Below are 22,891 nucleotides of genomic sequence, written 5' to 3'. Positions count from 1 at the left end.
AAGTGTGACAGACTAAAGAGGTGGGTGTTCCTTCTTCTGTTTTTCTTGCTTTTCTGTACTAGCAGAAGGCTAATAATTAGTTATAAATCATATAAAAGAAAAGTGTGACTTGGTATTTTTACTCCCACTCAGGGCTATGAACTGCTAGTTAGGTACTGAATTACTGATTTATATATCTACTGCAGGAAAGAGAAGGGAAAAGAAGAAAAGAGAGTAGGAAAGATGAAAGAACAAAAAAAAAGAAAAAAGAATAAACTGAGACAAGAGAAGGGAGGTATGATTTCTGAGTAATAGGCAATGTTTGTACCGCATGTACCTGGTATAAACAATGCTTTATGTACACACATACACACACACACACACATACACAGTGCCTGTCAGTCAGAATGAAAACTCCATCTGTCCCTCTGAAATACATGCCTGTAAGTGTTCAGGAACAATAGTTTAATTTGTAAGAAACTGCATGACCAAAATAGGAGTGGGAGAAGTTGCAAATGGAACACCCTTCTCCTCCCCTGAATTTAAGAACTTGTCATGAAATTGTGTTGTAAAATCTAATGGGGGAATCAGTCAAAAGCATTCATCTGGATTAAAAAGGTGATATTTTAAAAGGTTCAAAAGCCAGTTAAAAATTAGATGCCTTTTAAAAAAATAATCCCAAAAGGTTCCAAACCAAAAAATGTTGAAACACTTAATTTCTAGCCAACTTCCTATCTCATCCCAACTGCTGTAGCATTTGAATGCCTCGGATGTATAGTCACATCCACAATGCCCTTGTCATAAAAGGAAAGTTGCTATTCTCATTTGATATCCGCAGAACTGAAGGAGGCACAAAGAGAATGCCTCTAGTCCAGAGATATGAGGCAAGCTGTGGTGAAGCGAGGTCTTTCACACTCCAACAGAAGCTTTCCTAAGACAGACTTTGTTATAAGTACATGAAGAGCTGTGCATCTGTTCTCTTTGGCAATATAAGGTCAGATCTGATTGAACTTAATAATGGCTCAAATGTCTACTTTCTGGTTACTGTTCAACGATTTACACAGCCCAGATAGGTTGCTCTTTGCTGTGGGTCTCACCAACACTTGACATGATTAGCTTGAATCTAGAGTTTGGATGGCCCTAGGGACTGAACCAAAGTCTCATTTGTGGATATGCATCAAGGGAAAGTGTTTCAGTGAGGCACCTACGGGTTACAAAAGACAGGTACAGCATCACTCCTGAAGTCCCATCTTTCGTAAGTTTCTGGGAGGCTGGCAGTGAAGGTTCTCACCAGGTAAAGGATTTATTTCCAGGAGGGCCCTGCTTCATTCAGACAGGATTAGATGGACTTTCATTTACACCTTCATGTCTAGAACAGTACAAAAGCAGGACAATGTCAGTGAAGCAGCCTCTAGAAACTGAGAACACTAGCAAACCAGAAAATACAAAACACAGCATTGCTTACTTTACTGAATAATGTTGAGAGTGATATGGGCATTAGGTAACAACTACAGTAACAACTAAGAGAAAACACAGAGCTGCTTGTTCTCAGTGTTTCCACTTTCCATACATCTTGGCATAAACTGAAAGGCAAGAAGAGAACACAGAAGCTGCTCTGGAAGATGACAATTCTGCTTCCTACAAACTTCAGCATTATCTATCATTTAATGAGATGCATCCATGAGGACGATTAGCACAGCTGGTTCTTCCCACAGCTCAGCTTTCTGTAAATGTGGCATTGTCACATATCCCTCAAAGATCAGCTTCACCTGATTTCACAGTTCAGTACGAACTACTGAGTTGTTGAGAATTTCTAAAATGGATAGGATGCTGCTTTAACTTCTTGACAGTACAATAAACATATTACTACTGGTATGACAGTTAAGACTGACAGATTTTAGTAATGTAATGCTTTTTGGAGATTCACATCACCATTGTGTCTCAGATAAGAGACAGATTTTACCCTGAAAACTCTACTTGAACAAGTGGTCAAACCACTAGTTTCTGGTACACACAAGCAATGAACCCCCAGGTCTTTTAATCAATGGGAATACCAGGTCTGAAATTGCCAAACTATGGGGCTTTGCCAGAGACACCAGCACAGAAGGCTTAGTTTCAGCTTAAGACACTTGCTCTATATTTCACTTAGTGCTTATGTAGATAGCTCCTTTGTAAGGTAAGTTTCCAAGCATGTAACTTCTTTTGTAGGCATTGCAAAGAGTCTGAGCCCTAACTCAGGCGAAGTAGGCAACAGAGTAGCCAGGAGAAAGGCACTGAAATGGCTCTTGGTCAGTACCTCTTCCTGTAGACAGCGAACCTGAGAAGAGCAATATCAGGTATGCTCTGAGTGAATGTATCTCTGATCCTGCTCATCCTAGAGAAGCATGATCCCTGAAATCACTAGCCAGCATGGTGGATGAACATTGCTTGGCCACTTTCAGCCAGAACTAGCAAGACAAGCAGCAGAAAACAGAAGACTGAAGAAAAGCAAATCAGACATACAGAGGAAAATTTATGTTCAAGTTCAATCTCTTCTTAAGAGATGTCACAATCATCAAGACACAATGTTACGCACAAAGGCACAAAAGAAAATGCCTTTAAATGACAGATGGGGTAAAAATAATGTCTGCTAGAATTAATGTCTAGCAAAACCAGTGTAAGCAGTCCCAGAATATATCTTCTTGTTGATGGATATGTGGAGAGAGCTCAGATTTGGGAACCTCAGTGATCCATGTTATGTACATGCCTAGTAGAGTGATGGGAAGTTTTCCAAATCCAGCACATGCTTGATAGGTTTGAGACTTCAAATTTCAAAGATATGGAGAGAGAAGAGTAATTCAGGCTCAGTGCCATGCAGTTAGTCTCATACGACGGCTGCAGGTGGTGCTCCCTGTTTTGACATGCTTCAGCCTTTACAGAAACTGCACAATTTCAAAAAAGATGCTTAGTTTCTACCCCAAAGTTAGTCTAATGAGAACATTTTAGCTCAATCCTCAAGGAAATCTCGAGGAATTGAAAATTGCAGTTTAGAAAACAGTTGCAACTTTCCCATTCCCCAAAGATCTGTTCTCCTTCTCCATGAAGAACCTGATCTCCTTCTATGACAGGGTGACTCACTTGTTGGTTGAAAGAAAGGCTGAGGATGTAGTCTGCCTTGACTTCAGTAAGGCATTTGACACTGTTTCTCACAGTGTTCTCTTGGAAAAACTGGCTGTTCTTGGCTTGGATGGGCATACACTTTCCTGGGTGAAAAACTGGTTAGGTGGTCAAGACAGAAGAGTTGTGGTCAATGGAGTTCAATCCAGTTGGTGGGCAGTAATGAGTGGTGTCCCACAGGACTCAGTACTGGAGCCTGTTCTGTTTAACATCTTTATTAATGATCTGGATGAGGGGATAGAGTGCACCCTTAGTAAGTTTGCAGATGACACCAAGCTGGGTGAAAGTGTCCATCTGTTTGAGGGTAGGGAAGCTCTACACAGAGATCTAGATAGGCTGGATGGCTGGGCCAAGGCCAATGCTGTGAGTTTCAATAAAGCCAAGTGTCAGGTCCTGCACTTGGGCCACAACAACCCCCAGCAGCGCTACAGGCTTGGGGAGGAGTGGCTGGAAAGCTGCCAGGCAGAGAGGGACCTGGGAGTGTTGGTTGAACATGAGCCAGCAGTGTGCCCAGGTGGCCAAGAAGGCCAACGGCATCTTGGCCTGTATCAGGAATAGTGTTGTCAGCAGGAGCAGGGAGGTGATCATTGCCCTGGACTCGGCTTTGGTGAGGCTGCACCCTGAACACTGTGTCCAGTTTTGGGCCCCTCACTGCAAGAAGGACATTGAGGTGCTGGAGAGGATCCAGAGGCGGACTACCAAGCTAGTAAAGGACTTGGAGCACATCTCGTATGAGGAATGGCTAAAGGATCTGGGGCTATTTAGCCTGGAGAAAAGAAGGCTCTGGGGAGACATTATTGCTCTCTACAACTATCTGAAAGGAAGCTGCAGCAAGGCAGGGATCAGTCTGTTCTCCCTAGTAACAAGCAATAGAACAAGAGGCCTCAAGCTGTGCCAGGGGAGGATCAGCTCCGGATATGAGGAGGGATTTCTTTACTGAAAGGGTTGTCAGGCATTGGAATGGGCTGCCCAGGGAGGTGGTGGAGTCACCGTAACTGGAGGTGTTTAAGAGATGGTTGGATGTTGCACTTAGGGTCTAGTGGTTGGTAGGACTGGACAAAGACTGGACTCGATGATCTTAAAAGTCTCTTCCAGCCAAAATGATTCTATGATTCTATGAAGACAACTCAAATGGGGCCAAAGCTGAGGACAGGAAGCAAATAATGTACTAGTATATAACCAAATTTTCAAATTCACTAGAGAGTGGAGTGTAGTCCTTACTTAACAGGACATCACATTGTTGTAAAGAGTCTGAGCAATGAGTACATGATGGTCTGATTTCACAAAATGGTTTCACTTAAAATGCAGCTTTTGACAGAAAACTGCCCACAGTGTACTCCAAAGAAAACACTACTTTGGAGGGTAATTAACTGAAAGTAAAGCCTTGGGGGGGGGGGGGGAGAGTTAACTGTATTATTCTCTGCTCAATCAGTTGTTTTACTACTGTAAAACCTCAGCCATTTTTTCCACTTATGTGAAAGCTGCCTTTCAAGATACACATGGCTAGCTTCAGTCTGCAAGAAAGCACTTCTGTGCTCTGATGGGATCTTTGGAATTGTCCTGGTAAAGAAATACCTAGGTCAGATGACCTGGGTCACACAAGCATAAACCTAGATTGTTTCAGACAGAGCTGCCCACTCATAAGAAATACCTCTGTTGGAAAGCTCTACTGGGCTCTGTGGCAGCTATGGCAGTGATAAAAATCACCACAGTCTAATTCAGCTGACTGCAGGGAGGACAGGCTTTTTAGAAGCCTGCAGACAAGGCATAACATTCAGACAAAATTCTCACCTACTGAGACGTTTACCAAATTTGACCTGAGAAAGCTGTAAATCTCTCTTTTTGGTTTGAGTTCAGCTGGGTGGTTTTATTGTGTAGAATTTATATTGTTTATGGATCACTAAAATTTAACGCTGATTCTCACAGCAGGATGTTCATGCCACATCTAGGGCAGCATTCAGTGCTCACAGGCTCATGTTCTTCATTTAAACATGTCGAGTTAATAGCAAGTTTTACATCAACTGCAAACATAAATCCTGTTCTTTAACCCTCTCTCTAAGTTAAGCTCTCTTAAAATTTAAATGGATTCCCTGTTATTTTGTGGAAAAGTTTTATGAGAAGACTGTGGACAAATATTGAACCTACACTAAGTTTATGACAAGTGAGATCCTTGTTTAACCAGGCAGATGGTAGACCTGGCACTCTAGAACACAGTGAGGAAATTATTGTTTATAGCACAATATTACAGTGTTCATAAATTAGCTTATATAGCATTCATCCTCTGAAGCTGGAATATAATCTACAAGTCTTGGTAGAAGAAATTATTTAGCCTCTTCTAAGATTTAAAAACAAACATTGGTCCAAACAGAAGTCAATGGAAACTCTGTGGCTTGTGGGTTTGTTTCTTGTTTGTATCTCTTCACCTCCCTGAGTGTGTTTTTGCTTCCAGTTACATTGAAACAAGACCTCTGCCCTGCAGATATGATAATTATCTCTTTGATATTTGACTCATGCTGCGTCACGGGTGCTGAATGACATGGCAAGTTGTACTACAAGTAAAACGTATGGAAACAACATTAATAAATGAGATGACTCTCAAATACTCAAAAATCATCTGCAATGGCATGTTGCTTGCAGTAAAGTTTTTCACAGCTTGCTCTCCTCTCCTGTTTTGGATTTCATCATTGAGAAATATCTCTGACACATTGAAAACTTGAATTCTTGTGAGACCTTTCAATGAAGACAATTTTTGTTTCACCTCTCCTTCCTCCCCAAAATCTTCCCATAATACCTAGACAAACACAGAGGTATCTCTTTCTTAAAAAAACACATGTAAAAACAACAGTCAAGGAAATAAGGAAGAACCTTACCCCTATCAAAAAGGTTCTACATACATACATTATAGAAAAAGGCATACACAGAATGAGCTAAAGAAAACATCTTGTCTCTGTAAAACCAGTAGCAGATTTGCAAATTATCAGAACAATAATTTTTTTGTCAGTTACCTTTGACTCCACTGATTTTAGGGTCTGCTATGGGAACAGCACTTTTTTGTGCTATGTCAAAAAATTACCAAAATTTCAGGATCCTTTCTTACAGGGTTCTCCCATGACATCTGCCTTCGAGCTTGTTCAGGAAAACAAAAATAAATAGCAGCGTTATGATCTTGTGTGTCATGTGCAAAACTGAATCTACAGTTAGGCTGGAGTTACAACTCATTTTTCTTAGATCTGTTTATCTCAGAAAAATAGCCTTGCACTTATTGAAAATGCAGCACAGTTCAACTCAGTGACACAGTTTGCTGTACACAGCTTTAATATGCAAAGTAGAACCAAAATATTGAATAATAATAAAACATAAACAGATGAATATATTTGAAAAGTTTAGTAAAGAATTATGTTCTTTAATTTAAAGTGAAAATATTAAACTATAAAATGGATTTTTTAAAAGGAAAGCAACATCTATGATCTTCATAGATTCTAGAACATTCTATGATCTTCAGCAAGCCAGTTTTTTCAAGTGGGGCTATGAAAGTTATTCCACCTGAGAATATCTTGCTTTGTATCTCAGTAATCCCTACCACAGTACAAAAATCTTCTCTCCATTCTTTTGACTTATGTAAGTCCATGCATCTTTCCAACTAGCACACTTAACAATGACACCTGTGACAGCAGGCTGATATCTTACTGAGGCGTACCACGGGACAGCACTGGGATACCGTGCTAAAGCAGACGTTGGATGCTGTGGTTTTGCAGGCATGACTGGAGAAGCAGTTGCTAGAAAGCTATTTGAAACAACTGCAGTGATAAGAATATTAACCAACACATCGGTTGCCACTGTGGTCAAACAGGATCTTCTGGGTGCTGGAGCCTCTGTCTACAAAGATTGTCAAAACTCCTTCATGCACAATTTCTCTCTAGTTGAAGGAACCATCCCATTCCCTGCCTTATAAATCCTTGGCCTTTCCTCATAACCTGGAGCAAAAAAATCCATGCTTAATTTCACCTTAGTTATCTGCATTTTGACATTTGATGACATGTTCTTTCCTGTTTTCAGGGGTTTGCTTTGTGCCACTCCAATAATACAGTCACCAATGCCAGAAGCCTTTCCTCTGCCTGAGCAAACACATCAAGTGAGTGCTATCACTCCTTGAACAGGAGATCTCGAACATGTATGAAAACTTTGTGACAGAGTGCAGTCACTGTTGAGAGCAGCACGGGGGTGATCTCCTGGATTCACATTGTCAAGTTGCAGAAAAGAAATGGGGCTACTACTTGAGGAGCCAAATTTTCAAACATGGCAGTGATGCCAGCGGTCAGCACAGCAAACAGTGAAGAACTGAATACATAGCAAACTCTGTCAAGTGCTCCTGGGGACTAAATCAAAATGTGAGATAGGAGTGAAACCAGTCTGAATGAATCTGCCAGATGCAGGGTTAATCGCTCAACTGCTGGCAGCCGAATGTGGAATGCGAGTGATATACCACTTGTTCAAGAGCTTGCCTCATCTTGCAGGGAGTGATAGCCAAGAGCTTTCCCCCTGCGTATTAGAGGCATTTGGCACTGGACAAAAGGTTACAAAGGGTAGTCTCATTAGTAGAACAGTGGTTGAACTTCACAGTGTACCCTGGCTATACTTCCCCAGCATTCAGACAGTGTTAACACAAGAAAAATGAGTTCCAGAACCACACGGGGGAGAGAGGAGCAGCTTGGAGTGAGGACTGCCATTTGACTGGGCAAAAGGCTGCCTTTTGCTCCTGTCACAGGGCTGTACTGCCTACTGCAAGGTTTACGTAACTCATATGCCCACTGACTAATTAGGCTTCTCTGCTTCACAAACTGCACGGAAGGCATTGCTGAGGCTCAGGGAGAGAAGCCTAAAAGCCAAGTGAAGTTCCTCAAGCACAATGAGTGGGCTGAGAGCAATGCTGGGAACAAAGAACATCTCTTTTCTCCTGTATCTTCACTACAAAATTGTTGCAATGTGGTTTTTTTTTTTTTCCAGTACATGTGTTACAAGTGCCTTTCTGGAGGAGGGGATTGGTCCTCTTACTTCAGCCTTTTGTCAGTCACTGATGTCTGGTCTTGTGTAAGCCAACATTTCAGTGTGACACTGTCTCCTGTTTCTTGGCAGTTTCTTGAAACTAAAGCTTGAGTGAGTAGTCAGAGCTGAGCATGGACACATTTTTTGGATAAGGAAACCACAAGAAAGAGACTATTGAATTGTTTTGACAGGATCCCACATAGTCTGTATGTGAAAAAGACGCTGAAGCTGCTGTTTGAGGCCTTGGGCAGAGAAGGGATGGATGGACTTCATTTACTTGTATAACACTTCTGTTGAGATTTGCTTGGCAACAAGGGATGAGTTCAGATCCTAGGGGTCACTTCAAAACCCAGATGTGCCCAGCTAGCACAGCAGCACCATGACAGTCTCTCACTTGGTGCCCCCATTCACCCCCATCCTCGTTAGGATGGTGGAGGCCCCAGCGAAATGGGAGGAAAAAGATAAGCAAGGTTGTGGATTGAGACAAGGGCAGGGAGGGCTTGCTGCCAATTATGGTTCTGGGCAAAACAGACTCCAGTACTCGACTTAGAGAGGAAAGTAGGAAAGTTTATTCTACAAGAAACAGAACAAAATGAAAGCAAAAAGGGAGTAGGATGATGAGAAAATTACAACCAGCACTTTAAGATCTCTCTCTCCCTTCCCTCCTTTCTCCCTGGGCCCAGCTCACTGCTCCCGATATCTCTACATCCTCCCCTCACAATGGCTCAGGGGGCAGGGAGTGGGGGATGTGGTCAGTCTCTCACAGATGGGCTCTGCCACTTCCGTCTTCTCAGATGAGGCCGACTCCTGGCATTCTAACCCTGCTCCAACACGGGGTTCCTCCCCCGGAACACAGTCCTTAACGAACTTCTCTGGTGTGGGTTGTTCCCAGCAGCTGTGGCTTCTGCCAATACAGGGTCCCTCACACGGGACACAGTCCTTGGTGAATATCTCTGGTGTGGATTCTTCACCACAGTTGCAATTTCTGCAGTTGCAGGGTCTCTCTCTCGGGACAAGGCCTCTTCTGGTCATAAGCTTAATGAGCTGCTTTGTCGTGGGTTCCTCCCCACAGTTACAGGTGTGGATATTGGGTCCCTTCCTCGGGACACGGCCTCTTCTGGCCATAGTTTTAAAGAAGAAAATCACTGCCCCTGTCTCGAGGTCTGCAGTGAAGTAATTGGGTCCCTCCCACAGGACACGGCCTCCTCCGGCCATAATCACTGTCCCTGGCTCAGGGCCTTTAATGAAGTGAATCGCTGCCCCTGGTCCGGGGCCAGCTTTAGCAAAATGAGTCTCTGCCCCTGATGCGGGCTCATTATCAAAATGAGTCTCTACCGCTGATGTGGGGTCTTTAAAGAAATGAAAATAAATCTCAGCTTCACCAGTCCTCTCCGTAGAACGCAGGGGAGTCTCTGCTCCAGCACACCTCCTCCTCTCTTTCATCATCGACCTTGGAGTCTGCATGGTTGTTTCTCTCACTGTTCCTACTCCTTGCACCACCACCAGCCAGAAGAAGAAGGGGCAGAAGAAGGAAAGAAGGTTCAGGAAGATAGAGGAAGAAACCTCCTCTTCCGGCTTCTTCTTAAGAAGTGATCGTGGAGGCGTCTAATTGTCTCAGCCCCAGAAGTGGGTCTGGCTCAGAGCTGGGGAGAGTTGCGAGCAACTTCTTACAGGAGCCATCTTTACAGCCCCTTCCCCCTTACCAGAAAAGGCTGTCATGTCAAACCACGACAGATGCCCATCCAGAAGCTTGGGAAAATTAAAACTAAACTTTCTGCTGCTCAGCAAGCTAATTTTCTTGTGTTGCAAACATGACTCAGTTGACTTAATAAACAATGTTTTACTCATGGAAGAACAAAAAAGTTAGATAAACAGCACACCAGACCATATTTAACTCATGATATATTACTATTTGGCAGTCACGTCTTTTGAGAAAGCTGGTTAGCTCAGCTCTTGTTGCTTCCCTAACTCCTACAGTAACATTCTACTTCCAGCTTGGGTTGCTCAAATCTTGCTGAGCAGTAAGGTCTGATTCAGACCGTGGGCTCTCTTAGCAGTGCCTCACATGAGATCCCTCTCTCCAAGTTAGTGTTGTAGACAATTTCTGTTTTTCCATCTCTTATGCAACTTCTTATTGCCCCCATACCTGTGCATTCAGGAAATACTTTACCCTATTATTGTCTCTTACTTTGGAGAAGACTTCTGAACAGATTCTTGCCCTGGTTTACTCTTTAAAGAAAAATTTAATCAAAGCCCTTCTCTTTTGCCTCTCTACTGTTTTGGTTTTGGTTTGTTGCTTTATTTTTTTGAAGCTATAACTTTTGCATTCCAGTTCTGGAAGCTATTGCCCTGCTGAGGGTAACCAACTCACCCCAGGGACAGTGAAGTGCAGCTCCTTGGCCAAGACTTCTATCCCTCGTTACAATTACAAACATTCCTCCACTTAATTATGTTCCTCTTTTTTACCAGAAATGCATCCCGAACATAATAAAACAATATGTGCAAAGTAAACACGTCTCAGGCCTGCCCATCAGTTCCTTTCATCTATCTGACTTCTCCTCTACCAGAAGTCAATGGAGTCTGGTTTTTTGTGGGTTTGGTTTTTTTTTGCATTTCCTTGGGATGGTGAGACCATTGCTCTCTCTTTTATGCTTGCTTGTTAAAACAAGGCTGACAATTGTGAAAAGGTAAAAAAAACAGGTCTCCTGACATGATGCTGGCAAAAAGGACTGTACAGCTAGGGATCATTTTCACTGCTGAGCAGCATTTCTGTATAGGAACTTCAGCACTTCTGGACTCTCCTGAAGAAACAGCTGCCTATGCCTGTATCTTGTATGGCTCTGGCCAGTAGTAACAGTTGTTCCTAGTTATTACCCATGTCTGAACTAACAGAGCTTAAAACTACAGTTAATGTATATCTAACTCCTAGGACAGCAATGAAAATAAATGCATTAATTATTCTGAGAGATCTAGTTTGCTAAATGTTGAAGATAGGCATATCTAAATGAAAGAGAGAAGGAATTTCAGGATGCAGTAGGTATGTAAATCTTTGCCCTTGAAAACATGTGGACTTAAGAAAATGCATTTTGTTTATATTTTACTATATAGCTTCTTTTTCAAGGCCTATACAAAGCTGAAGAACACACACCTACTTTCATGCATCCACAAGTAGTCAGACTCTACCTGTGTTTGGAACTGGTTAGTATTAAGTATGGCAACGAAATACAGCATCCCAGATTAAAGCTACCAAAAGAAATGCAGTCTCCCTTACGGTACTGGCTGGCAGAGTACTGGCCCACTTGTCTGGAAGATTAGGCCTGTACCAAGATTTCAGACAAGCAGCATAAGGGGTTCAGTAAGAAGCCTCCACAGGTTTTTTGTTTTGTTTTTTTTTTCCTGTAGATACTCTGCCAGGTCAGCCAGGAATGGGAGTAGTAGGTCCTGTGTTTTCTTAGTGCAATGTTTATCAGAAACAAGAGTGATGGTTAGCTCTGCGCATACTCCTTCAAACAAAATGGGCAAGCAAGGCTCTTGGGAAATTGGGTGGGAAGACCTTAGAGTGCTTATTTTACTTAGGTTGCTCTGAGTACTGGAACAGGCTGCCCAGAAGGCCTATGGAGTTTCTTTCTCTGGAGACATTCAAAACCCACCTGGATGAGTACCTGTATGACCTACTCTACGTGATCCTGCTCTGGCAGTGGGGTTGGACTGGATGATCTTTTGAGGTCCCTTCCAGCCCTTGAGATTCTATGATTCTGTGAGTACTACAGGTGAACCTCAGGAGTCTTTCCACTGTGCTGCATAAACATTAGTGTGTAATTTGGGATTCCCACTCCCAACCTGATAAACCACGTTGTATTAAGATCACAGCTTGCTTTCATGACAATGTCATGATTCTCACTGTGTGGTTCTACTAATTTCTTCAGGATTTCATAAATCTTATTTTAAATGTTGAATTTTAACCTTTGAGAGATGAAATGCTTGATGGCTTTGGACACAAGCAAGATATGGAGAAGAATCTGGTCAAGTAGCAGCATCACTCTCTCAGTACTGTTACTGTGTCTCAGGCTGGCTCAAATTATGAGCAGTTTGACTTCCACATGTGGTGAGCCATTGATCTCTTTGCAGAAGCAACACATGACAGAGCCCATTAGTGCTAATTGTGGTGCATTTTCAGTAAAACAAACCACATATCCATGTCAGGAAGGATAACTGGTCTTGGACAAAAAGGTCTCTTGTTGACATAAGATGGTTGTTTGCCAGACTTTTTTAATTATTAGCTATGATTTTTGCTATTCAGTGTATCAATCAGGAAGCAGCAAAAGCCAGATGATCCCCAAGGAATGAGAAGCCAGGACAAAAGGGTGACTCTGGTGCAGGCAGTGCCCTCATTGACTAGCACTGTCCTGCAGGCTCTGAAGGCAGCAGGCAGAGTCAGAGGCTGGTGGTAGGGTCCACTGTCTTCCAACACAGAAAAGGAGTCAGGGACAGCACCAGTGCAGACCCAGCAGCAGGTCTAGAGATGAGCATATCTATAGGTACAGCTGAGGCAGGATTAGTTGCCCAGGGCACTACTGAAATGGGGCTCCCAGCCCATGGGCAAGGATGGGGGAAGGCCCAGGGGAGGCTGGGCAGAGACACTCAAGTCTGACAGTATCAAGATCAGCAAAACAATTTGCTCTTCTTTTGGCAATGCTTATCAGAAACAAATATTGTCACCAATTTTCTCCCTTTTGATTAGCCTCTTTCTTAGAGATACAACACAGTCTCTGTGTCTGAACTTGCAGAATGAGATACGGGATATATTAAGATCTAGGACAAAGTTTTATCAAAAAGATAGCTTGCAAGACTGTAAAAACCAGTTGATACTCACAGATCTTGATTTTGCCAGGATGAATACTCCACTGCACTTCTTTGATACCTTCTATAGACACACTGAAGTGGTAACTCATTTACTCTGGAAGTGAAACCCAACATCTAGAAGATATAATATCAACACAGCAGAGAAACACAGCTGAACAATCTGGTTTGTTATCTGGCATCTTCTTAAGATTTTTGGACCAGTTTGGATTCTGCTGAAAAAAGCCGTGCATCTCAGGGACAGTTCATCATCCATCTTGCAGATCCAGGAAGACAAAGTATTTGGCACTCCAGAAGTTTGGATGTGAAAGAATGGAAGGCAAGCAATGAGTACTAACACTCTGCATATTGTTGAAGGAGTAGGAATCAGACTGTCTCAGAGTCAAAATCATCCTATCAGCCAGCCAGGGCGTCTGATGCATTGCTGAGATTACAGTCATAACACAATACTACAGACAACCCAGCCTATTAGCTTTGAACCTTGTATTACAGTCAACTTTCAACATTTTCCAAGCTTCCAGGTCTCTGATGTGGCAATGGGAAGTTCTTCTGAGCTATTTTCCATCTGGATGCATTTATGGCTCCTGACAGATTTGATCAAGACTTCTTGAAATTTATTTCCCATAGGCATTTATGGATCTGTCTGGTTGTCTGAGTGGAGCATTTGCAGCTAGTCCATCTGTCTGGAAAGGTCAGGATTTATCTGTGAATGAGCCACAATTGCAAGCGCACAGATAATACTGACTACCTTCCTGATAGGTTTGGATTCAGTTAATTACAAAAGCCTCTTATATGAAAATAATGTTAATATTTTTTTCCTTCAGATTTAGGGATCTGATATTCTCAGAAGCTTTAAAATAATCCATCTAATCTCAGTTGTATGTCTGAGCTCTTTCTTCCTCAGGTCTCATAGTCCCTGGAAGTCCAATGCCACGTTTTTGACTGTTTCAGGCCACTCTTCCCTTGAGTCTATTGCTGAAGTCCCTCACATGAAGGCAGAGCAGGCGACAAGACTTTTTTTCCTGAGGAAGAAGTGAGGAAAGGATCCATGGCTGAAACTTGGAAAGAACAGTCAGATTAATGTATTCCATTCATTTTCACAGGACGTACATAACTATGTACACCCTTGGCATGGCTTTGAAAATCTCATCCAGCCGCAATGAACGCAGTAGGCGAAAATGTCTTGCAGACAAGTTTGATGGCTTTTTAAAACTTCCCCTCTGTCAGGGGGAAAAGCATGTTGTTAATCCTTCCAACAGCTACCACTATTGCATATCCACCCCTCCTGTTAGTGCCTGGTAGCTGCCTAGTTGAACGGAAGGGCTATGCAGGTTCTATTGTCAGACCTGGTGAATGGCTGAGGCCTTTAGTCTCTGTCTGTGGTGCTCCCCTCTGTGTCTGAACTTGTAGAATGCAATATGGAGTATGTTCAGATGTAGGTACTGAGTTACTTCTTCATATCATGATCTATACAATTTAAACCCATCAAGCCAGCACCATATGAACCAAGAAACCACCTGCTAAAGTCACAGGTGCCAAAGAAGTTTTACAAACCCTCCTTTCTCCCTTTATTGATTTGACAGCATATCAAACAGCTTTTCAGATTCCTGGCAAGTATCAGAGCCCTGTTGTGAGGGGTTCAGCCTTCAGGTGCCATTAGATTTAATGCCTCACAATTACTTCTAATTGTTTAATTCCAGTTTCTTGTTGCTCCAAAGGGCCGTCATGCTGCAGCTCCCTGTGGAGGGCTTATAACCCCTTGAGAGGGGACCTAAGAATAAATCCTAAATGCCAACCCGTGTTCCCTTCCAGCCCCGCTGATCGCAAAGTGTTTCTCGGCTGCGCAGAGAAGTGCAATACTGGAACGGTCAGTGGCTACCAGGTTCAGGGAACATCTCACCAACTGATTCAGGGCTCTGCTAACACCCCAGTTTTCTAAAGCTTTGTTTATTCAAGCAGTGCATCACCGTATGGTGAATGTCAGGAGGTTGGGACATCTTCTTTTTCTATTGTATCTAGCAACAGGACAAGGGGTAATGGGATGAAGCTGCAACACAAAACGTTCCATTTAAATATAAGAAAACACTATTTCACTGTTCAGGTGAGGGAGCCCTGGCACAGGCTGCCCAGGGAGGATGTGGAGTCTCCTTCCTTGGAGATTTTCAAGACCTGCCTGGACACGTTCCTATGTGACCTGACCTAGGTGGACCTGCTTCTGCAAGGGGATGGACTAAAGGTCCCTTCCAACCCTACCATTCTATGACCAGGCACGCAAAACACCAGGGTCGGTGAGGAAAGGGTGACGCGGCAGCGTTTGAAGCCTGGTCCTGCCTGCCAGGCACCTTAGCGGCCACAGCCGGCGCGGCGCGCCTCAAGTTCTCTTTATCTAACATCCTCCTCCAGTGCAACATTTGTTTCTCCCTGCAGTACTCCCGGCTCCTGCCGGGCCAGGAGGCACTACGCCTGCCCTCGGTTCGGTGCCTGCCTGCGCCTTCTCTCTCTGCTCGCCTAAGCTCGCTGGCCTGCTGTGGTCGCCCGCCACACACTGCGGCTCTTCAGTGCACACCGCGGCTCCTCAGTGCTCCCTGCAGCGCGCCGGGACCCTCCCGCCGCCGGCGCGGCTCATAACCAGGGGCTCCCCCGCGCTCTCCGCAGCGCTCCGGGATCCTCCCCTCTCCGTCTCTCCCCCGCCGCCGGCGCCGCGGGGCGGCCCGTGGGCAGCGGCACCCCCCGCGTCCCGGCTTGCGGCGGGGCGCGCTGGCCCTCTAGCGGCCTGCCTGCCGGCTGTGACGGGAGCACTCCCGCGGCCCGCGGGCGGACGGAGGGGGACGGGGCGGGCGCCCGGGCCGTGGACGGGGCTGAGGAGGACTGTGAGGACTGCAGGAGAGCCACCTCGGCGCTGGCTGCTCCCTTGCAAGCGCCTGCTGGGCCGGGAGCCCACGGAGGTGCTCAGTGGATCTCGGGGCGGGGGGAAGCTTCCCCCTTGCAGCAGGGGCTCTGTCTGTCTTAAAATCCCAGGGTCCCAGCTCACGCTTTGTGTCTTTGATGAACCTCTGGGGCCAAAACGTCTCAAAGCCGAACTGAACGTGAAACAGCTGTGCTGATCCTGCTGGGAACTGAGTTCTGTGGAGCCAGAGGCTGTATTAGCGCCAAGTGACCCACTGCATTCAAAGAATGCATCTGTACAGTTCATGTTTAACAGAGGCCAAATCAGTTTGGTAACAGCCTAGATTTTTATGTTCCCCGGGCCCATGCCCACGACAGTCATTGCCTCCACCTTCTTCCCCCTCCTCCTTTCCCTGTTAAGTCCATCTACTTGACAACAAGGAAAAAGAATTCCTCCTTCCATCCACCCCAACTCAGCCATTCTCCAGAAAGGCCTGAGTCAGATGTTTGGTACCTAAACCAAATACCTGAGGAAGGTGGGGAAGACAGAGACAATTGCTGGAGGGAGACACACAGTTACTAAACCAGCCTAATGTAAACAAGATCTAAAGCAAGAGTTCAAAGTTATTAAAACTAGGGGAAAATGCCAAAGAAGGAAATTCTTCTCTCTTCAGTCATACAGCTCCAGAGCCAATGAAACCTGCTTCACCATCCCTGAAAGGTGATTTATGAGAGTGTTTTTAAACTGCAGACAACAATAACAACAACCTCCCCTCCTTGAACCTTTTCATCAATGGAGCTCAAAGAGCTTGAAGAAGGTCATTGTCATTACCCATTTGCAGATGAGGAAACTGAGGCACGGGAAAGAAGAGATTTTGCTAAAGCCATCAGCAAGTGAAGAACACAAAGACAGAACCTTAGTCACACAGATTCTGTGCTAAGATACGTCACTCAGAAAATATAAGTCTAAATTTAAAATTGACACTTGAAATGGGTCACATCTTACCACAGGAGCAAGGACTTATCCCCTCATCATACTTGCAGGTGTCTGTAAGGACCATGGACCCATCTGAGAGAGACACACATCCAATAGCACCCCATAGGGGTGGATATGAACTATATGCATTTAATATAGCATTGTAACAACTGGCAAGGAGATAAGGAACTTGTGGAAGCTATGTTAGTTTCTAATGGTGGGTTATTACCAGCAGTTGAGAGTACTGAATCATAAAGCTCTTCAGTGTATGTGAGTGGTGGTACAAATGACAAAAGAGATACTTGACTAATTTAATTCTGAGAGAGATTTGCAAAATGAGAGGGATAACTGACAGGAAACATAATTTTACTTATTTAAAGATTTGGAATAAATTTGATCTCTCACTCGCTCTTCCCCTACAAGACAGACCAAACGCAACTCACTCCTCTCATGTGTAGCTGTGCTACTGAAACCACCGAGCTTCCTGTGGGAGGCAAATCTCAATTTGCCTGTAGATATTGTTGCACACAGGGCATAGAAATATTCCTCACAGAAGTGACTAAAAGATCCTCTCTCTTCTACCCACTTTTGTCTCAGCACACTGTTGTATCAAAAGCCTTGAGAAGTGGCAAAATTCACCATCCCCAAGGAGGAGACTCAGCAATGACTGACTCCTTTTTCATCTTTAACCAAACCATACTGGCTAAATGGACACTTGGATATTTCTTGACTGTACCATGTAATTTTATATATGCTACAGCAAGATGTGGATGAATGATGCATCTTAGGAGTTTAAAATCTGATGAGCAGATATTGGAGATTCAGAAAACAGTCATCTGTTGTGAGGTAGGCAGCAATGGAGACATGGCAACAAAGATTGCCTTAAAGACCATTGCTTGAGACATACATAGACACCAAATGTGCTTTGCACAGTGACTACCTACTTGTAGTTTTATCTCCAAATCATACTTCCTAATTTCCATATTTTTTCTTCCTTTCATTCCTTCCCCATCTCCTATCCTCTCTGTTTGCTGGCTATGGACTGACATAATCTTCTTCAAGGAAAGAGTGCAAGCAAACCCAAAGTTACCTCTTTAAGGGTGAGGAAGAACACTGGCAGGTATTCTTTATGGAGTCATCAGCTGAAGCCAAACACCACTGAAAGAGTAGCCTGCCAGCTTTTAACTCTCTCCTGTTCTGTTTGTGGGTAAAAGGCATTTCTGGATTCACTCCTCATTTATTAACTTTATGCTCAGGAAAACTAAGACAAGTGCAACCCCAAAATTTTGTGTCTTAAGGAGAATTAAAGTCCCTGTAAGACTTTAGAAAGCAGAAAATTTCAAGCTTGGCTACAGGACACTGAGAAAGGTCACAAATAGTTTTGAAGAGGTGATATGCTTAAAGACCCAGGGAGGTTAGGAAGCATGTAGGGCATTACAAAGTGATCTTGCTAATTAAGTCAGTCTAGAGGGATCATATTTGGAAAGGCAGAATTGCAAGGTAAAATTTCTGCCACTTTAACACCTTAGGTCTGCAAGGTCACCCAAGTGATCCTGTGAGATCACAGTCCTGACAGCACTGAAAAGTAGCCAAAATTCCTTTGCAGGAAGAGCTTGGTTTTGGCCGCTCATACTTTCAGGGCTTTTCAGAAGTATTTCTGATAAGCTAGACTAGATGATCTTTAAAGGTCCCTTCCAACCCCTGCTGTTCTATGATTCTATGAAACCATGCTGCAATGTGCTGAGTCACCTCACATCTGTCACTGTTGCTGTGGATCAGCAGTGGTGCCTGATTCCTACAGACTAAGGAGCCTGGAAGGCCCAGCATTCCCAGCCAAGCTGGCAGGCTCCCACCTTTGGCAACCAAGATCATTTTGGTTTCAGTATTTTCAAAAGGATACTACTGAACATTATATCAAGACCACATGGACAGATGGTTGCCATGTGCAGAGTGCTTTGGAAATGTGGCTTTCTCTTTCAAATCAGAAAAACTGTTCTTCCTCTCGTCCAGCTCCAGAATCGTAATGCTCATGAGATGGACATGCTGCCATTTGACTGGCTGTGATTATACATCCCCCAAAGTTACACATGTTGGACTGACATCACTGAGCTCCTAGTTCTGCAGGAGGCTGGAGAAATATCAGACACGTGTGTTAAGGGGAAAGAGCAGAACAGAGAACGAAAGGGAGTAGGACATTTATTTCTCCTTCTCTACTGCTACTGTTATACAAGGCAAAAGTGAAACAGGGAACATCCCGCATGTAAGATAACCCATGTTGCCTTGTTTCAGAGCAGCTCTTTATCACAGATATTTAAGAGAGGAAGGATGAAGTTTGCCACAGCGGCTTCATGCTGAGATTTTACCATTACAGTGAAAATTAGCTAATTTTTAGCCAATTTCAAAGGACTTCCATTTCTGTGATTCTCCCCAAATGCAAAAGACATGGTGTAGTTTGACCACTGGGCTCATTTGAACAGGGCCACATAAAAAAAAAATGAGCAGCTGCTCTAATGAGGACACTGGAATACTCTGGGCTGGGCTCCGTGGCTGTGTTCAGTGCCTGTTGAGCTGCTAGGGCTGGGAAACCTGCACCCTTTTACCTATGATGTCCCTGCAGATGGCAACTGGAGCTGCTTTCTGAATTGGGAGGTCTTGGACCTGAAAGATTCTGGTGTGACTAAACAGGGGAAATTGAACTAAGCAGCCAGAAGGCATAAACCCAGTGGCTGCCTGAGGAACACCCAGATGTCAGAGACCTCCTAAGGAACTGTAACTGCAGGCAGTCTGAATGCAGGCTCTCTTCTCAGCTTACAGAATGTGTCAAGTGTAGCAGCAGGTAATAGTGAGATTGACATCTAGGCTTCTCCAGAAAAGATACAGGTGTTCCTGTGTTTGGGGCATTTTAAAGTAATACAGCCAGAGGCATTTTTTACATGCTGCAGGAAACAATTCCTTGTCAGCAGGGAACAGGTTCTCTCTCTTTTGACAGGCTTCCTACCCTTAGGAACCAGCATTTTATAAAGCCCACAAATCAGACCTAAATCCCTCCCTGCTATGAGAGCAGGCTATGTTTTACATCTGTGTATTAGATTTGCTTTCTAAATTGCTTTATCCTCCTCTCGCAAACCCAAACAATTCCCAGACAGTGACTCGTGCTGACTAATCCAGTCTGGGAGACTTCTAGGTGTCCCTGTAACTTAAAACCAGAAAACAAGCTTCCTAATTCAGTAGCTAGACATTCCAATGAAGACCTGTAGGTTCCGAGCTTTTATTTTCCTTCTCCTCAGGGTTAAACATGCTTTTATCTACACTGTGCCTCCCTCCCCCAGCAGGCAAGAGTTGAGATGAGCTGTAATTCGGACATTCTTTCCCTGAGATCCTGCCTACATTAGAAGTTCTGCTCCACGGGGCATCCCAGTGGCAAAATTATTGTGAGCCCTCGGTGAAGGTAAACAATGAAAAAAATGGTGTCTTCCAGGGAGAAGAAGGGGGTGCTTGAAGTCATAGTTGAGACATGTTCCCAAATCGTCTCCTAGACCTGTAAGAAGCCCAGGGTTGTAAAAAGATACAGGGCCATGGATAACTTGTATTTTTGACCCATTTACAGTACTAGGCTGAGTTATATTTCAGTCATGTCTGGAAATCACGGTGCCATTACAAGGTCTTCCTGTACTATAGCAGTTGCAGCAGTGAACGCTATGAACAAGGTTTCATGCTCTGTCCTGGAGCAGATAGTGCAGTTTATTGCCTGTCCTGTAACTACATGTGCTGCACCAGTAACCAGCATTTCCATACCTGCTCAGAAAAATTGGTATCACTCTAGGTACAGTACACTTGCACCACTCATCTATGCCTGTTGTCATGTGAGACAAAGCAGTGAAAAGAAGAGAAAATGTCACGTACACTAAAGGTAACACACCTGTGTTGTCTTTCCAGGACATCTGTGTTGAACTGCATGGTGCCTTGCAGGCTGATAGTATTTAATAAGCTGCTTTTGCTTTGGAGCCTGGATTAGAAAGGTTTCCTCATTGGCAAGTCAAACAAAGCAGTGTGGGAGAACATCCATGACAATGGCCTTTGTAATTAAAGGTCATTAAGAGCTGTCAGTCAGGGTGTGAATTGTGAGGAGTCAACAACCTTTTGCAGTTCACCCTTGCCAGCCTCTCCTCTCACAAACATCAGCCTCCAGCCTTAGCCTTTGTCACCTTCTTTGCCCTTTCCTCTTCCTCCCCTTCAAGAAGCCAGTGGGTGGAACAGAGATGGCCTTTCTCAGTTGCCAAAACAGACACTATGGGGCTGCCTCAAGGGCCCAGGGAGCTCAGGGGGCTACCCTGACTCACATTACCTGCTCTGTGCTCCCAGTTTTACCAGTCCCCCTGGGCAGGGAAGAAGGCAGAGGGGCAGGAGAGGGCAGCTGCCCACATTTCCTCCCTTCACCCCAACCACCGTGGAAGGACAGGCAGCCTCAGTGGCAGTGGGATGTGTGCATCAAGTTAAAATGGTCATGGCAGTCTGATGTCTCACCCACCATAGAAAATGAGAACTCTGCTGGTATGTTCTCTACATAGTCTTCATGAGTTAGAAACAAATATTTCTGTTGCAATGCCCTTGGGTGTAATATTTTTGGTTTTGTTTTGACTGTCGCTATTTGTAACTTCTTTTCCTGTTGTGTTAAAGTAAGAAACAAAATAAATATGCTCTCTACTTCATCCTCTGCCTCTAAAAAAAGTGCTCTTGGGTTCCTAGGGTAAGGAGTGGAACCTGTAGGGTAGACCCTTGAAAAAAGGTAAGTGCAGCATTGTTAAGGTATCATGGGATTGTGTCAGAAAGAAATGTCAGGTGGTCATACGGAGCAGGGTAACTAGTAACCACCTCAGAGGTGTGCGTTAGCATTTCTAACCTTTAAAGAGCTATCTGGAATTCAGTAACTGTTCTATCTTAGTGTCTTGGCCCTAACTTAAGAAAGGGTATCAATTATCTTTTGAGAGATAGAGTGCTACCTAATAAGTTGTCAGAAGACAAATACACCTTTAACAGTTTGCTTTGTAGCTTGTTCTTCATTTCATGGAGAGTAGTGTATGAAAGTTAATCTTTGTGTATATACATTATTGTCTAGAAGGATGCTACTGAAAGCTTCTTCAATATAATGCAAATGTGGGGACGATATTAGGAGATTATATATATATATATGTATCTGCATGGATACAGAGGTTTTCAGATTCAACTTTCAATATTGACTCTGGGTTGGTTCTTTTTTTTCATTTAGAAAGCTTGATTCCCTCATGTTAATGTTTCATTAACACTACTGTTTCATTATTTATCTATAGAGAAAAACAACCAATGTGTCTCGTAAGTAACATGATGTCAAACTACCTGTTCTGAAGCTCCTGAAGTAAGGCTCAATTTGTCAATATCAAAAAGGATCCAATCCAAGAAACAAAAGATTAAGGGAGAAAAATAAGAGCTGTAGATGACCTTAAAATATCGACATTTAATCAAGAAGAGATATAATGCAATTATTAGGCTTCTGTATCTGCAGAGTTTCATTTCAGTCTTATTTTGATGATCCTATTGGACTGCAGGCCTTTTGCCAGGTCACTCCACAACAGGAAAATGTCCTTTTTTTAAAAAAAAAAAGAAAGACACCATTAAAAGAAAAAAATGGGAAGATATATATGATGTTCTGAGTGATACAAAGTCAATATCCTTTTTCTGATGGCTACTTTTTCTCTGAGACAGTTGTTTTGTCCCCGACGAAAGAACGCCCCAGGCCAATGTGTATACTTGTCAAACATTTTATTTGTCATTCACACTAATTATGATATTGAATTTACAGAGGAAACTGTGGTACAAAGAAAGAAAGAAAGGAAGAAAGAAAGAAAGAAAGTCTTCATTAGAACTAACGCAGCAGTCCAGCTGCTCTGTGTGCTAGTTGTAATGAATTCTCTCGTGGTGCTGGACACAGCCATCCCTATGTACAGCAAGAGTCTA

The 22,891-nt window shown here is 43.7% G+C and overlaps 1 protein-coding gene across 1 annotated transcript in view; it reads right to left on the bottom strand.

Annotated features, from left to right (window-relative positions):
• Positions 1–22,436: 22,436 nt before the first annotated feature.
• RUNX1 (RUNX family transcription factor 1) overlaps positions 22,437–22,891 on the bottom strand; it is a 176,904-nt gene continuing 176,449 nt past the window's right edge. The window contains exon 9 of the mRNA XM_061988646.1: positions 22,437–22,518. Within this exon, the coding sequence (XP_061844630.1) occupies positions 22,496–22,518 (23 nt within the window). The 3' untranslated portion in view covers positions 22,437–22,495. The remainder of the gene's footprint in view (positions 22,519–22,891) is intronic.

The sequence above is a fragment of the Colius striatus genome, chromosome 1, assembly GCF_028858725.1.
Source record: "Colius striatus isolate bColStr4 chromosome 1, bColStr4.1.hap1, whole genome shotgun sequence".
NCBI classification, from domain to species: Eukaryota; Metazoa; Chordata; class Aves; order Coliiformes; family Coliidae; genus Colius; species Colius striatus.
This window is presented reverse-complemented; position numbering and strand designations above follow the sequence as displayed.